At 39.8% G+C, this 16004-nt stretch overlaps 1 protein-coding gene across 4 annotated transcripts in view; it reads right to left on the bottom strand.

Moving 5' to 3' along the window:
* Positions 1-14562, bottom strand: part of ARG2 (arginase 2) — a 30105-nt gene extending 15543 nt beyond the window's left edge. Inside the window, exons 1-2 of one of the 4 annotated variants that reach the window (XM_039875302.1) lie at positions 14326-14562; positions 12935-13007 (exon numbers count right to left, since the gene is read on the bottom strand). In XM_039875302.1, coding sequence (XP_039731236.1) covers positions 12935-13007; positions 14326-14436 — 184 coding nt within the window. In that variant the 5' untranslated portion in view covers positions 14437-14562. Of the gene's footprint in view, positions 1-1197; positions 1368-12934; positions 13008-14068; positions 14222-14325 lie in introns of those variants that run through there. The other 3 variants (XM_039875301.1, XM_039875304.1, XM_039875303.1) reach the window with 3 other exon arrangements.
* Positions 14563-16004: the final 1442 nt, after the last annotated feature.

Here is a 16004-nt window from a genome sequence, read left to right as displayed (position 1 = left end):
AATTTGGGAGTTAAAAAGAAAAAGTTCTTCCTGAGTGTGGGGTGAGGGGACTGACAAAATGGAGGCAGTGAGACTCCCTCCTAGCAAGCTATGCGGTTTCTGGGCAGCCTTAGCTACAGTGTCCCTTAGATACAGTGTTCTATACAACCTGTACCTTGTGATTGATTATAGTACCTGACCTTAAGCCACTATTATGCACTTTGTTATAAGAACAGCCCTGCCTGTGCGGGCTGGGGGTAGCTGGAGCTGTGCCTGTGCCTTGTTGTGTCCTGCTAAGCCTGAATAAAGCTATGTCGCATTTGCCCACGGCTCCTCGCATATTGTTCCAGCTGCCAGAACCACGTACTCCAGGCTTCGGTACCCCGAACCTGCAGAACACTGAGTCTTTTGGGCCTTGAATGACTTCAGCTCAAAACAATCCACATGCCAAAGTGGCACATTTTGGGGAAGCTCGTTCTGAACCCCTTCACTTCCCATCCTACCCTTTTTCTTTTCCTTGAAATGGATGGTGTAACCTAAGACTTCCCCAAATCTGTTCATGACTGTGTCATTCTTATAAAACCAGAGTTTTTGGTGAGAATGAGAACACACACACAGGCCCACTGATTTCTCATACACAGCTCGAATTTTCTGCATTCTCTATAAAATATAAAGGTGAGGCCATGTGGATGAAAAAGGGGCTCTATAACAAATCTGACCAAAAATAACCTTATAAGGTGATCTAACCAAAAATTCTTAATTGGGCAGGTCATGGTGGTTAGTCAGATCTCAGGCCTAAAAAAGTTTATCTTTGCCTTAAGCAAGCCCAGTCCATTGTTCTTGGACATCTAGGTTAACACACTTTTGAAATGCCAGAGTAATCCTTTCCAGACCTCTTTTCCACTCACAAGGGACCTTATAATCGTGCTAACTACCCTATAATCCAATCAGAGAAATTCTCACCCCCTCGCCCCCCCCAACCCCCGCCCCACAGTCAGGCAATCTCCTTATTTCCCTCCTTAATTCCAAATGTATAAAAGAAACTGCCAAACTGTCGTTCTCCAGATCATTTGAGATCTTGCTTCTCAGCAGCTGATGTCAGTTTGGCTCAAATAAACTCAAAACAAAAATCGCTACAGGTTTGGACATTTCTTACGTCTACAGCTAGTTAAATCTTGGAACACCAATTCTCTGAAAGCCCTAACCACAATGCCATACCTTGCTGTGACTCATTGCTTGCCTTGCTGTAAAATTCTTGCATCACACAGGAAGGTGTTATCTACTTCTCTTTCTACTCAGTTGTTCTGGCCTCTAGTGGTGAGAGAGCCAGGAAGATTCCATCTTCTCTTCAGATCTGAGCATCACCCCACCTATTATATTAACACACACTACCAAGAGTTTGGTCATTAATAGGGAGGGACAAGTAAATTTATTCAAAGAGTAAGTTATTTAAACCAAAGTAATCCCTTAGATTCTGGGCCTCTAAACTGTGCTATTTTGAATATTGAAGAAATAATGTAACATCTGTCTAAAGTAACTAGAGGTCAGCCTTAAAGAAGTCATCATTAGTTACTCAGGTCTTGGTTCAAAAACAAGTATGTTTCAAAAAGGAGGGCAATAACTGGATATTACCACCTTCTAACTTTTAGTTTAAATAAGTTCTTGACTGGTAGCCAAACGCCTTGTGAGAGTTAAACAATTTAATACATGAGTTATTCTTTGAGTCATACATTCTTTAAAATCTGGGAAACCAGATGGCTTCTGAGGAGTAAATCATCTTGAAAGGAAATAGTGCTCTGGGAAAATCCCATGGGTCACAATATGAATGAAGTGTGGATGAAAAGGGGACTCTAATAAATCTCACAAGTCCAGTGACTGAAAGTAACCTCACAGGTTGACCTGATCTTAAAGCACTAACTGGGCAGGTCATGGTGGGTAGTCCCCACCCATCAGGTATGTATAATTTCTTTAGTAAAAGGTTTATCTTTGCCTTAAGCAAGCACCATCCATTGTTTCTGTGCATCTAGGTTAACACGCATTTAAAATGCTAGAGGAATACTCTTTTCAAACATCTCAGAGGCACTGCCACCCTCAAGAGAGCACATAATCTTAACTATCCTGTAATCTGATCCCTGCTTTGCTTCCTCCAAACTTCCTGTAATCTTCATTACTTCCCTCCTTAATTCCAAATGTATAAAAGAAACTGCAAAACCATCATTCTCAGGAGCATTTTCTCAGTCTGTTGAGATCTTGCTTCCAGGGATGTCCTGTATGGCTCGGTGGGGGTTCAGAACGTGCCACCCCAAGAAATGCCTCAGTGGTATGTGGATTGTTTTGTGCTAAAGGCGACTTTAGCTGCACTCAAGAGGTAATTCTGTCCCTCCCTTAACTACCTAGAAGAATTTGAATTGGGGGTCTTACTCATAATAAAAAGATTATCAGAGAGAACCTCTTTTGACCTACATATAAGGGGCAAATTGCTATGTACTAAACATCTGCTCTTTTTATCATCCAGGAATGACCCTCTGAAGTCCCCAAGGCACCTTACCTCATCCCTAGCTCAGAATGTCTTTTATATCCATTTTCCCTGTCTTTGGACCTCTCATATATGTGGGTTCCCATACACATGTATGTAATTAAATTTGGTTATTTTCTCTCGCTAATCTATCTCATGTCTATTTGATTATTAGACCAGCCAAAAGAACCTTGAAGGTATAGGATACCTTCTTTCTCCCCCACAGCTCAAATAAACTCATAAAAATTTTCTATAGGCTTGGACAGTCTTATGCCAACAGAAGTTACAGGAGAAAGCTAGGATGTATCAGGGAGGAAAAATTCCGTCTACCTTTCAGGGTTCTTCTGACTGGTTTAATAATCAAATTGACAGGAGACAGATTAGCAGGAGAAAAAGTTTAGTAACACGTATACTTCTTATACACATGGGAGAGACCAAGGAACACTGGTTTCTGCCATAATGGCAGAGGCCATCACCTTAAATACCACCTTCAGCTGAAGATAAAAGTTGTTGGGGATGGAGAGTCAATTATGGGAGATAACCTTGAAAAGCGCAGTAAACAAGGGTAAGATTGTTATAGATTTAAGTCCCTACCTTCTACATTGAGAGTGAATGCAGATCTACTACAGTGAGGGAAATAAATGAAGATTTCCCTTACAAATGTAAATGTCCTTTTACAAAAGGTAACTTCTACTCAGCTTCTCTCATGCCTGCCATTTCTTAAAATTAACCAGCCTAAAATAATCAGTATCTCAAAGAGGCATCTTTTGGGGTGGCAAACTCTGCTCCTCTTCAGATTCTTTGCCCCCTTTCTCCTTCAGTGAAAGCTGTGTGCTTAATGTGTGCCTGGCACTCTGTTAAGTCCTAGAGATATAGAAAAAGGTATGGCTGCAGACTCCAAGGAGCTCACACAGCCTAGTGAGCAGTCATGGAAAGCGCAATCCAGTGCTAATTGCTATAATGCAGTTGTGAATAGGGTGTGTTGGGAACAGAGGAAGGTGCTGATTCAGACCTAGGAAGAGCCCGGAGGACTTCTCAGAAGAGGCAATGTCTGAATCTTGAAGATTTTAGCCAGGAATCAAAGGGGAAATGGGTAAGGCTTAACAAGCAGAAGAGGCACATATTCTCTTTGGTCCTAACAGAACAATTCACAATCATCCACCTGGCCCCAAGATTCATTCAAGAGGACTGTGGAGAGATGAGGCAGGAGGAGGGGGCAGGGCCTAGATCCTAGAAGCACTAAGGAGCTACTAAGGTTTTTTCCAGTAAGGAAGTGGCAAATCAAATCTGCACTGTAGATCTAGTGCCCTGGTGTCTTTTGGAAAATGGACTGGCCTGGAGAAGAGAAGCTCCGTAAAGGGGCAGTGAAAGAAAACAGAGATTCCAGCAATACTTAGAGGGGATGTGGAGGAGAGACAGTGGGTCTGCCCTCCAGCTTTCTGGCTCTGTCACTAGATGAGAAAGACAAAGGAGAAGGGAGTGGCGATCATAAGTTCAGTTTTGAATATGTTGGCATTGGGGTGTTAGAGACTATCCTGTGGAAAAATACACAAAACAAGTTAACGAATCAAATCTAGGCAATATTCAATGGCTGATAACATCACTTCTGATGGAAGTGTATATGCTACCTATGAAGAATTGCCAGGAAAAAAAAAATTGAACCTAAATCTGACCAAGGATCTAGATCCAATTACCAATATACAGGAAATACAGAGGACAAAAGAACATGTCATCAGATGATATGGCAATGCAATTTGCAAAATCTAAACAGATTCTGCAGACAAAAGACCTAGTTTCTTCAACAAATAAACTGCAAGGAGGAAGTAAATAAACAAAGGAGAGACCTATAAAGGACTTAAGAGATATCAATCAATAGAGACCTTATCTGGATCCCAACTCAAACTAAAAAATAAACATTAAAAGTGTTAAGTCAATGGGACAGTATGAACTTTAACTGGTGTTGAGGGCAGATACAAATAGAAAAGACTTGCCCCTGTTGAAAATAAGGAAATAGACTTATCCCCTCTTTTATTTTGGAATTAATTTCTCTGTCCTCTTCAAATGTATGTAAATCTTTACAATGACTACGTAAGCCTCCAGTCTCACAATCCGGGAACATTTCCTCAAAGACCTACCAACTAGCTCTTTGAAATGCAAATATCTAGGGCCCTCACCTCTCAGTTCCTGTGGGAGAGTACTTAGCTAACTTCTGTGGGCACTGGTGGTGAGCGCCTTGCTGCAATTTGCAAAACTACCTCCTGTGTTAAGATATGAGAAGCCTATTTCCCCTCCAAATCAAGCTAATCAACTAACACAGGTTGCCACTCTAACTTCCATGACAAAGTTAGGATGAGCTGTATGTGACAAAAGGTACTGTCAAATCCTCTTACTGGAAGATTAGTTATTTATCTTGAAAATATGTAATGGGTTGCACCTGCTTGGCTATATAAAAGGATGAGATTTATCTTTGCAATCTCTTAGCGAATCGCCTGATTTAATGCTTATTCAATAATAAACTTTTCTTTCTCTACCTCTGTGGAGGTTTTCTCAGTTGGGAGATTTTTTAAAAATTATATCTCCCCAACATTGGGTATTTGATGTTAACTTATTTTAGGTGTGATAATGGTATTGTGTAAAAGTTTTTTTTTTTTTTTAATTCTTGTATTTTGAAGATATATAATCCAATATTTGCAGATGAAACAATATGATGTCTGATTGTTTCAAAAGGTATGGAGCTGCTCATATTACACCTTTTCAGTGAGGCCTATCTGCATGTGTAATGCTTACCTTTTCCTCAATACTTGCTGTCCCACCATCCCTTGCTTTCATTTACTCTAGCACTCATTACCATCTGACATCCTATACGTTTTATTATGTCTCTTTTAAACCACCCCTCATTAAAATGAGAGTTCTATGATAACAGGGATTTGTTTGTTCACTATTGTATTCTCAGTACTTAGAATTTAGCAGTGCTCAAGTTTTTTAAATATATAAATTAGTGAATGAATAAACTTGTTATAGTTTTTAGTGACTAAAAGCTGCTCCTAAGAAAAATAAACCTGAAAATGATGTTTAAACAGTTTTGATGCATACTTTATATAATTCATATTTTAAGTCCAATGAGTTTTGGCAGATATATATAGTCCTGTAACTACCACCATGCTTAAAATACAGGATATTGAAATGATTTTTAAGTCACAGTAACACATTATATTAGGTCTGTTAACTACAGTCAGGTAGGCCTGGAACTTGAAGATATCTTTAATTAAAACTTTAAGCTGCTGTTTTCAGAAGTCATATTAAGGAACATGATGGTTCAAAAATCAAAGCACCAAGAGAACAAGGAGTTGCTAAAATTGATATAAACTAAAATATAGTCCTAAATTAACTAAAGGCCAAAAAAACTGTAACCTAAGGAATTACATTAACTTTCAAGTAGACTGTGTCAAGTACTAGGGGCGGGGGAGGGGGGTGTGGGGTAAGGTAAGGGAAGCAAACAAAAGAACAAGAACTTATTAACAAGGGCTTGGGGAGAGAGGGCTTTGAGGATTCCAACTCACAATTTATTTCTCACTGGAATTTGTAAATTGTTTTATCATTAGTCAGGATCTTTAAGCTTCAGGTAACAGAAACCTGTTCTGGCTAATTCCAGCAGAAAAGCAATCTGCTCAATATATGTAATTCCCAGACTCTTCAATTAAGAAGGAAAAATCTGGTTTAAAGACCACATTGCCAGAAATAATGGCCCCAACAGTCGCATTGCAGAGTAGTGTAGTGAAGATATTATTGCTGTTGTCACCTCCGCTACTAGGGAAAAGCAATGCAGCTCGCATGGCTGACCCCACTGACACTGGACAGAAGCTCCTGTTCAACTGCTGCCACCAGTGCCCATCGCAAAATGAGTTCTGTGCTGTCCCTTCTCCTTGAATTTCAAATCAAAGTTTAGAATGGGTACTTCAGTTGGTGGAGCTTAGGTCAAAGGCCCACACCCCTAGCTGCAATGAAAATGAGGAGGTGGAATGTGGATGGGAATAAGTCTAAAGAGGTAGATATGGGTCAAATTATCCTATTGGTTGCTAAATGTGGAACACATACCACTAGTGGTTGAAGGACAAATACCAAAATGTAAAACTATTAAAAATGTATTGGAAAAATGTATCTAGCATAAGCCTGAGATTTCATTGTTTCTTGTAGGGGCAGGCTACGTTTTAAAAGTATGATGCTTTAAAGCCAATTAAAAAATAAAAACCAAAATAAATATGGCAAATTAGATGGTATATGATTCTAAATTTTCTCTTACTAATTTAAATTTTTTGGAAGAGTACATGACCGAACTCTGTAGAGATCTGAGAGTATGACTAGGCAAGAATTCTTACCTTTGCCGGCTCATTCTAGAGGTCCCAGGATCTTTCTATTGCAGGAGCTTTGGCATAACTAGTGTCCAGCCAGTAAGGCATCCTATTCATGATGCCAAATGTGGGGGAAGAAGAAACTTTTCTCTACCCTCAAGGTTCTTTTGTCTGATCTAATAATCAAATAGCCTTGGTCATATACTCCTCCAATAAACTGAAGAAGAGAGAATAATAATTCTTAACTAATTTTACAAGGCCAACATTATGTTGATATCAAAACCAGGCAAAGACAACACACAAAAAAATTATAAGCCACTATCTTTCATGAACATAGATGCAAAAATCCTCAACAAAAATACTAGCAAATCAAATACAAAAATACATTAAAAAGATAATAATATATCACAATCAAGTGGTATATTATTCATTCAAGAGCTGCAAGGATGGTTCAACATAAGCAAGTCAATTAATGTGATACACTACATTAACAAAACAAAAGATAAGTCATATCACATCAATAGATGCAGAAAAAGCATTTGACAAGGTACAACACCCATTTATGATTAAAACACTCAATAAAATGGTTATAGAAGGAAAGTACCACAATATAACAAGTCCACAACTGATAAATCCTCAGCTAACGTTATACTCAATGGTGAAAAACTGAAAGCTTTTCCTCTAAGAGCAGGAACAAGACAAGGATGCCGACTCACACCACTGTTATTCAACATGGTACGGGAAGTCCTAGCCAAAGCAATCAGGCAAGAGAAAGAAAAGGCATCCAACTGGAAATAAAGTAAAACTGTCACTGCTTGCAGATGACATGATTATATAGGAAACCCTAAAGACTCCACCAAAAGACTATTAGAAACAATAAATAACAGTAAAATTGCAGTATACAAAATCAATATTCAAAAATCTGTTGCGTTCCTATATAATAACAATGAAATATTGCAAAAAGATATGAAGAAAACAATTCCATTTGCAATTGCAACAAGAAGGACAAAGTACTTAGGAATAAACTTAACAAAGGAAGTGAAAGACCTATACACTGAAAACTACAAGACATTGTTGAAAGAAATTAAAGACAAAGAAATAGCTACTCTGTGTTCATGGGTTAGAAGAATTAACATAGTTAAAGTGGCCATATTACCTAAAACAGACTTAATGCAATTCCAATCAATGGTATTTTTCAAAGAAATAGAACAAAAAATTCTCAACTTTGTATGGAGCCACAAAAGACACCAAATAGCCAAAGCAATCCTGAGAAAAATGAACAAAGTTGGAGGTATCATTCTCCTTGATCTCAAATTATACTACAAAGCTACAGTAATCAAAAGAGTATCGTTTTGGCAGAAAAAAAGACATACACACCAATGGAATAGAATTGAGAGCCCAGAAATAAACCGACAAATACATGGGCAACTAATTTTTGACAAAAGAGCCCAAACCATACAGTAGAGAAAGGAAAGTTTCTTCAATCAATGGTATTGGGAAAATTGGAAAGTCACATGCCAGAAAATGAAACTAGACTGTTATCTGATGCCATATACAAAAATTAACTCAAAATGGATTAAAGACTTGAATATAAAATGTGAAACAATAAAATACGTAGAAGAAAACATAGGCACTAAACTTATGGATCTTGGTCTCAGAGGAGTTTTTGTGAACTTGACCCCAATGCAAGGGAAGTAAAAGCAAAAATAAATGAAGGGGTCTATATAAAGCCTAAAAGCTTCTGCATAGCAAAAGCAACCATCAACAAAACAAAAAGGCAATAAACCAGATAAGAGAAGATATCTGCAAACAATATCTCTGATAGGAGGCCAATATCCAAAATATATGAAGAACTTTACAACTTAACAAAAAAACAATCCAATTAAAAAATGGACACAGGACCTAAAAAGACATTTTCTCCAAGAAAATATATAGATGGCCAATAGATATATGAAAAGATGTTCAACATCACTAGCTATAAGGGAAATACAAGTCAAAACCATAATGAGATATCACTTCATATCTGTTAGAATGGCTACTATCAATAAGACAAGAAATAAGTGTTGGAGAGAATGTGGAGAAAAGAGAATCATAATACACTGCTGGTGGGAATGTAAATTGATGCAGCTGCTATGGAAAACAGTATGGAGGTTCCTCAAAAAATTAAGAATAGAGCCATCATAAGATCCAGCAATCCCTCTGCTGGGTATTTACTTCCAAAATTTGAAAACACTTATGCATAAAAATATATGTACCCCTATGTTCACTGCAGCATCATTTGCAATAGCCAAGACATGGAAACAACCTAAGTGTCTTTTGACAGATGACTGGATAAAGAAGACATGGTACATATATACAATGGAATACTACTCAGCCATAAAAAATGATGAAATATTGCCATTTGTGACTACATGGATAGATCTTGAGAGTATCATGCTAAATGAAATAAGTCAGATGGAAAAGGAAAACCACATGTGATCTCATTCATATGTGGGAGATAAAACAGAAAACAGCAAATGAATAAAAAAAACCAAACTCAAGACACAACAGTATGGTGGTTGCCAGAGAGGAAGAGGGATGGGGAGAGAGGATGAAGAAGGTAAAGGGGGTCAAATATATGGTGATGGAAGGAGTCTAATCAGAGAGTGGTGAGTACATAATGCAATATACAGATTTTGTAATATAGAACTGTACCCCTGAAACTTATATAATGTTATTAACCAGTTACCTCAATACATTTAATTAAATAAAAAAATTAAAAAACAAAAGTATGAAGGTTTAAAGCCAATTGAAAAAACAAACAAACAAACACCAAAATAAATAATATGGCAAATTCAATGGTATATGACAAGACTGAGAAGCATGGATGCATGTAAAGAAAGCCATGGAAAGAAAGCCATGGAAAGAAAGCCATGGAAAGACTTTTAAGCAAAGGAGAAATATAGTCTTAGATCATTCTGGTGGCAGTGAAGAATGTGAACCAGTAAGGCAAAAATGGGACAAGAGATACCATTGGAAGGTTGCAGCCAGGTGTGAGAAGGACAGAACTAGGATTCTAATCATTTAGGAGGGAAAATCAACAAGACTTTATGATCAGAGATATGAGACAAAAGAAGAAAAAAGTTGTGATGGTCTTACAGTTTGACTTGATTAACTAGATAATGAATGATAGTGTGAAACAATGGGAAGACAGGAGGAGAAGATCCCACAAAGGAGTCCAGGAAGGACCAGTCGATACAGGAGACTCAGGGGAGAGTAGTCTTGGCTAACAGAGAGTATTTCAAAAACAAAGTGGTCAACTGTGCAATAGAGACATCCAGCAAAATAAAGGTTGACAAATCAGTGAGCTTGCTCAAGATAGTTTCCGTGGAATGAAGGCTGAAGCATCACTATCATACAAATAAACTCGTGATTGCTAACATTCTCTACCAACCACAGAAAGCCCTAAACTCACAATACCTCAGGGTCCTCATGTTTAAACAACTCTTTCAGGCCCTCTTTCAGTTCTTGTTGAAGCAGACCAGATTCTTGGGTCTCAACCAAAGAGATTCCTGTTTTCAGATGGAACACCAACAAAACAGAGAGAACTAATGTCCCAAGTTGGGAGAAATAAATGGGAATAAAGGTCCCAAATTTGTCAGAAGAGCTCCCAAAGGGTTTCCTGAACTACAGGACTCTTGGACTGGTCACAGGCAAATTTAGATAGTTGTGCCAGGGGGTGTTGCCTTTTCAGTACAACAGCTGGGTCAAATGACCATAATTACAGAGAGAGCTCTTACACTACTAATCTCAGCTACCTTTTCCCACAAAACACTCATGCTACTTCCGAAGAAAGGACAGCCTCCCCTTGCTATCAGAGCTAATCAGGAGCATAAACACTACATCTGAACCTCACCAAAGCAACCGCCTTTTTATGTCTCTGAGGTTCTCTATATGTATTAAAAGTAAGTGGTTACTTGAGAGAAGAACCCATTGAGTGTCCTTACTAAGCCTAGACACCAGGTCAAATATATTCATTCAAGAAAACAGGCAGTTTAACTGATGCCACGGCAACATTGACAGCCTGTGATATCAGAGCAGAAGGCAAAAAACAAAGGGACTTGTGAAAGTTACCTTTCTGTGGTTCTCTCTTGAAAATTGACCTATGCAGCTTATTTGAAAGTGCTCAAAGGACTTATTTTGGTCCTATTTCAGAGCATTTGAAACTTCTCTTTGTACTTTTCTCTAACATGTTCCTGGAGATTAGCCCAGCCACATGCTGAAAATCTGCTGAGTGCCACGATCTTATTAATATGCAGTGAGATTCTATTTCAGACTGCTGGTGATGTTGGGCAACCAATCACCTACAGGGTAAAGATATAAATTGTAAAACTAAAACGCTTTTAAAAGCATTTTTAAAAAATGAAAGAGAAGACCAAATAAACTGAAGCTTCACCATCACTTTAGGTTAAGAGTTTACAGAGGAAGTGTTAGAAGGAATAGCTTTTAAGGGAGAATGGCTATTCCAGGTTGGAGTGGAAAAATACCAGGAGCTATGACAGGAAAAGAGGTATACAAAGCATGAGTAAGAGAGGCTGCTACAAATACGTCCCTCCTGATCATTCAGCAGCCTCAGATGAATATTATGTCTCCTTTGTAAAGAGGCTGAAACTGATTCTTGTAAGGAGTCTCTTAAGGCAGAATCCAGCAGTGAGCAGGCAATTCAAGCAATACCAGGCCCAGTTCATTGGATGGTTTATCCAGTATTTAAAAATAGTGATTATCAGAGATTGTTGTCTTCTGTGTAAAATAATGCTTTTTAAAAGGCAGAATGTGTAAGGCTGATTTAAAGGGACAGTATCCTCATTTAAAAGTGGGAATAAAAACCTCCCTGTAGATAACTTGTGATGCATTAAGACTAAATCTTATCTTTCATTTTTGTAGGTGAAATTGAAGAGTAATTAAAATGGCTAAGAAAGAGACTTTATTGAAGAAAGAACTGCACTTATTTAACAAGAAGAATTTTGAGCATTAAACTGAAGACACCATATCCATGTGTAGTCAGAGCATATAAAAGACACTGTACTCAAGGTGATTTCGGTGACTTCATTATTCCTGTTTTGGAAGATCACCTCTAGGATAGACTCAATGATCAGGAGAGGAGGTTTTAAAGCAAGAATGAAAAAGAGATTTGTAGCTCCTCTAGAATCTGTTATTACTATCCCCAGGATTCAGAGCTCCCTGCTGTCACACCTTCTGCACTTATAGAAAAGGTATGTGAATGATCCTAACATGAATAGAGGAGATAACCTTGAACATGAACTCGAAACACCAGGGTTAGATATAAGAAACTTTCTACCATAAAAGTAATGGAATTTGGTGCCCTGTTATTAAAAGAAGAGTTCTCCATCACTATATAAATTACATTTATCTCTGTGTCAGATTTACTTCTGGTTCTGTAAGTTTATAGTACTATCCTAATTACAGGTTACAACTTTATTCTGATTACCTGGGGTGTTTGTGAAAATGCACTTGTCTAGGTCTTACCTCTGTGCCAATAAACCAGATTCTTCACATAGAATCCGGTTTATTGGATTCTATGTGAAGAAGCCTAGGAATCTGTATTTTTAACATGTAACTCGAGTGATTTTCATAATCAGGAAAGTTTGAAAAACTAATTTAAGGTTCTGCTTATAGTAATATAAAGCTATTAATCCTAGGGAAGAAATGAACGATTTGAAGAGAGGAAACTGGCTAGACTGATGAGTCATAAGTACTTCATGACTGAGTTAGGAAAGCTAGAATTTTAGGGGGAAAGGTTGACTTGAGTAGTTAAGAGTTGGAGCTAGCATTCTTAGTACCACTTTGCAATCATTAGCAACTTGTTCCAGGCCCTGCCTCACTCCACCTCTTTGCCTTCCACATACTCTTTATTGCAACAAGACTTTGCCTGAAGACGGATAGCTGTTAGGCTGCAGATGGAATCCAAGGGAAGATGAGAGATACTTCTCAAGACATATGCAGCTGACAATGTGAGGTTCCTGGATATGAGAGAAAACTCTGAACTGGTCTGTTACCACCCTGCACAGACATCTCAGATCCAGCCACTTACCCAAATTGGAGAGCCTTTTCATTAAGCCAGCTTCTCTTATAGCAGCAGGACCATATTCCACTCCTTTTCTTTTCTGTCACATAAATTACAGTGATATGTGAGGGAAGATGATTGAAAATAAGATCACTATAGTTCACCAAAATAAAAAAAAAATCTGCTATATTATACAGTAGTCCCCCTTTTCTGCAAGGGATACATCCAAGACCCCCGGTGGATACCTGAAATCACAGATAGTACAGGACTCTATACGCACCTATGACAAAGTTTAATTTATAAATTAAGCGCAGTAAGAGATTAACAATAACTAATAATAGAACAATTATAACAATAAAATAAAAGTGTTAATTGAATGAACGCACTTCGATATCTCAACAGTCGACCTGATAACCAAGCCTGCTAAGTGACTAAGGGGTGGGTAGTGCATAGAGTGGATACACTGGACAAAGGGATGATTTCCCTTTCTGCCAGGATGGAGGACTGCTCGAGATTTCATCACATTACTCAGAATACCATTTAAAATTTAAAATATTATGAATTGTTTATTTCTGGAATTTTCCATTCAATATTTTCAGATCACAGTCGACTGTGAGTAACTGAAATCTCCTAAAGCAAAACCCAGGACTACGACTTAGTTCCCAGGAGACAGATTCCCTCTGAAAACCTGTGACATTATCATTTTCACCTGAGGTCTGGTTATTTCAAACACTTGCAGGGAAGGAGGGAAAAACAACAATCACTGAAATCATATCAACCTTCCAAGCCCCTTGTGGGAAGGGCAAAAGGAGGCCAAGACAGGCTGGGTCAGGTGAGAATCTATCTGATGGTTGGATGTGTGTAGCTGGCCGGGACCAGATCCCATGCTTCTCTACCAGCGAGCTCTTCACGATTGCAGGTTTCTTTCAAAGAAGAAAGAACAAAACAGCTCCTCCCCGTTCTCCCGCCGCTAGAGCGGCTGGCGCCAATTTCCTTCCCAGTTAAAGCTCTGAGAAAGGATCCCGATTCCTTAGGGGTTTCTCTTTAACCTCCTCTCCCTCTATTTTCCACCGAGGATTGATGCTGGTTTCTCCTCCTTCAGCCTCTCCACGGAATCTTCTTTTTCCTTCCCTCTCCTCCATCACCCCAAGTGGGACCCACCTTTTCTCCTCCTGGGGAGGCCGCAGAAACCCGCACACAGGGTGCCCTCCATCCGCTCCCTCCTTCTCCATCTTCTAGCGGAGAAAATGCCACGTGCTCTCCCGGTGCCCAATCTTGGGAATCCACCAACCAACTCGTCCGTTTCTCCGTTTCTCCCCATCCTCTCTTCGCCCCTTTGTTCCTCCCACCTCACCTCCGCTTTCTCTAGGTTCTGGGGGCGGGGATGCTACCCGACAGTGCCAGGTGCTAGTTCTCACCTGTCCCTGTGAGAATGGGGCTCCTATCACAGCCACGGAGTGGACGGACTTTTTCAGGGCGAAATGCACTTGAGTCCGGAGGAAACGCGAGAGGCTGCTTCTTAGGGACATGATGGGCAGCGCGGGACGTCACCACACAAGAGGCTGCTACGTGAGGCTCGCCGCCTTCAGTAAGCGCCGCCGCCGGCAGCTGCGCTTACCTACCCCGGCGTGAGCCGCACCGCGCAGCCCCGTGACGTCACAACCTCCTGGCCCCTCCCCGACCCCGCCGGCGGTGCCCGCCACCAGCCCCCCGCACACCTTCCCGAAGACTCCGTCCACTGTTCCTCGGAGCCCGGACACGCCTTCGTAACGTCACCTCTCCACTGAGCGGGCTCTCTCACCAGGGACAAGCTGCCCTGGCTGACGCCATAAAGCCAATATCAGGGTCTGGCAATTAAGAATGCGGTCACGAACAGGTGTGTCATTTCGCGAGAAGCGGTCGGCATCCGCAAAGTTCGCGAACTCGGTGAAGCACGCGAACCGACACACAGGCTCGCTGATAGCGACACTTCACACAAATGCACGCCCAGCAGATGGCAACTCTCTGAGGGAAGGCTAGCTGGACTGTGCTTGGTTTGGCCGGACTCTGTAAGTGTCCTCCAAGACCCAGCCGGTATCCACTTGCTTCACTCCATCTCAGAGCTCAAGGGCCAGGAAACACGCTTACCTTTGGGAACTGAAGGCTATGGGATCAAATAAAGATTAGAGCTCTCTGGGCCAGTCATGTTAATAAAATCCCACCTGTTTTTGGTATTGCGGATGGGGAGATTAGGATTTACAAAACAATTACCTTCTAGACATTTTCAATTCTTTACTTGAATACAGGAGCACTGGTTATTCAAAACCAAACATAGCAACATATCTGCACTATTTCTAAATTTTAGGCGAAAGAGCTGAGTGTAACTAGAGTATTAATATTTTAATAATAACCAACTAAAGTTCTAAGAACTTTCAGCCCTCTAACAATTCTATAAAGTACAGTAGTCCCTACTTATTTCGGTTTTGCTTTCCCAGGTTTTAGTTACCCACTGTCAAATACTACCCGAAAAGATTAAATGGAAAATTAAAAAAATAAACAGTTGTTAAGTTTTCAATTGCTTGCCATTCTGAGTAGTGTGGTGAAATCTCACACCATCCTGCTCCATCTTTCCTGGAATGTGAATCATCCCTTTGTTCGGCGAACCCACAGCTGTATAAATTACCCGCCCGTTAGTGACTTAGTCGCTGTCTTGGCTATCGGAAAGACTGCAGCATTTCTGTATTATTGCAATGCTTGTGTTCAAGTAACCTTTATTTTACTTAATAATGGCTCCAGAGCTCGAGAGTAGTGATGTTGGCAATTCAGATATGCCAAAGAGAAGCCGTAGAATGCTTCTTTTAAGTGAACGATATGTTTGTATATATAGGGTTTGGTACTATCCACTGGTTTCAGGCATCCAGTGGGGGGGTCTTGAACTATACCCCTGAGGATAAGGGGTGGGGGACTATTTTAAAGATGAGGAATCAGGATCAGAGAAGATAACTAACTTTCCCAAAGTCACATAGCTTGTAAGTGGCAAATCTCTGTGACTCCAGACTCCAAATTCTTAACCATGAAGTTATGGCTTGTAGGAATCTGGACGTCCTACCAAAATAAA

Source organism: Pteropus medius, unplaced genomic scaffold, assembly GCF_902729225.1.
Source record: "Pteropus medius unplaced genomic scaffold, Ma_sr-lr_union100, whole genome shotgun sequence".
Lineage (NCBI taxonomy): Eukaryota > Metazoa > Chordata > Mammalia > Chiroptera > Pteropodidae > Pteropus > Pteropus medius.
Note: the sequence above shows the minus strand (reverse complement) of the source record. Positions and strands in the feature narration are given on the sequence as shown.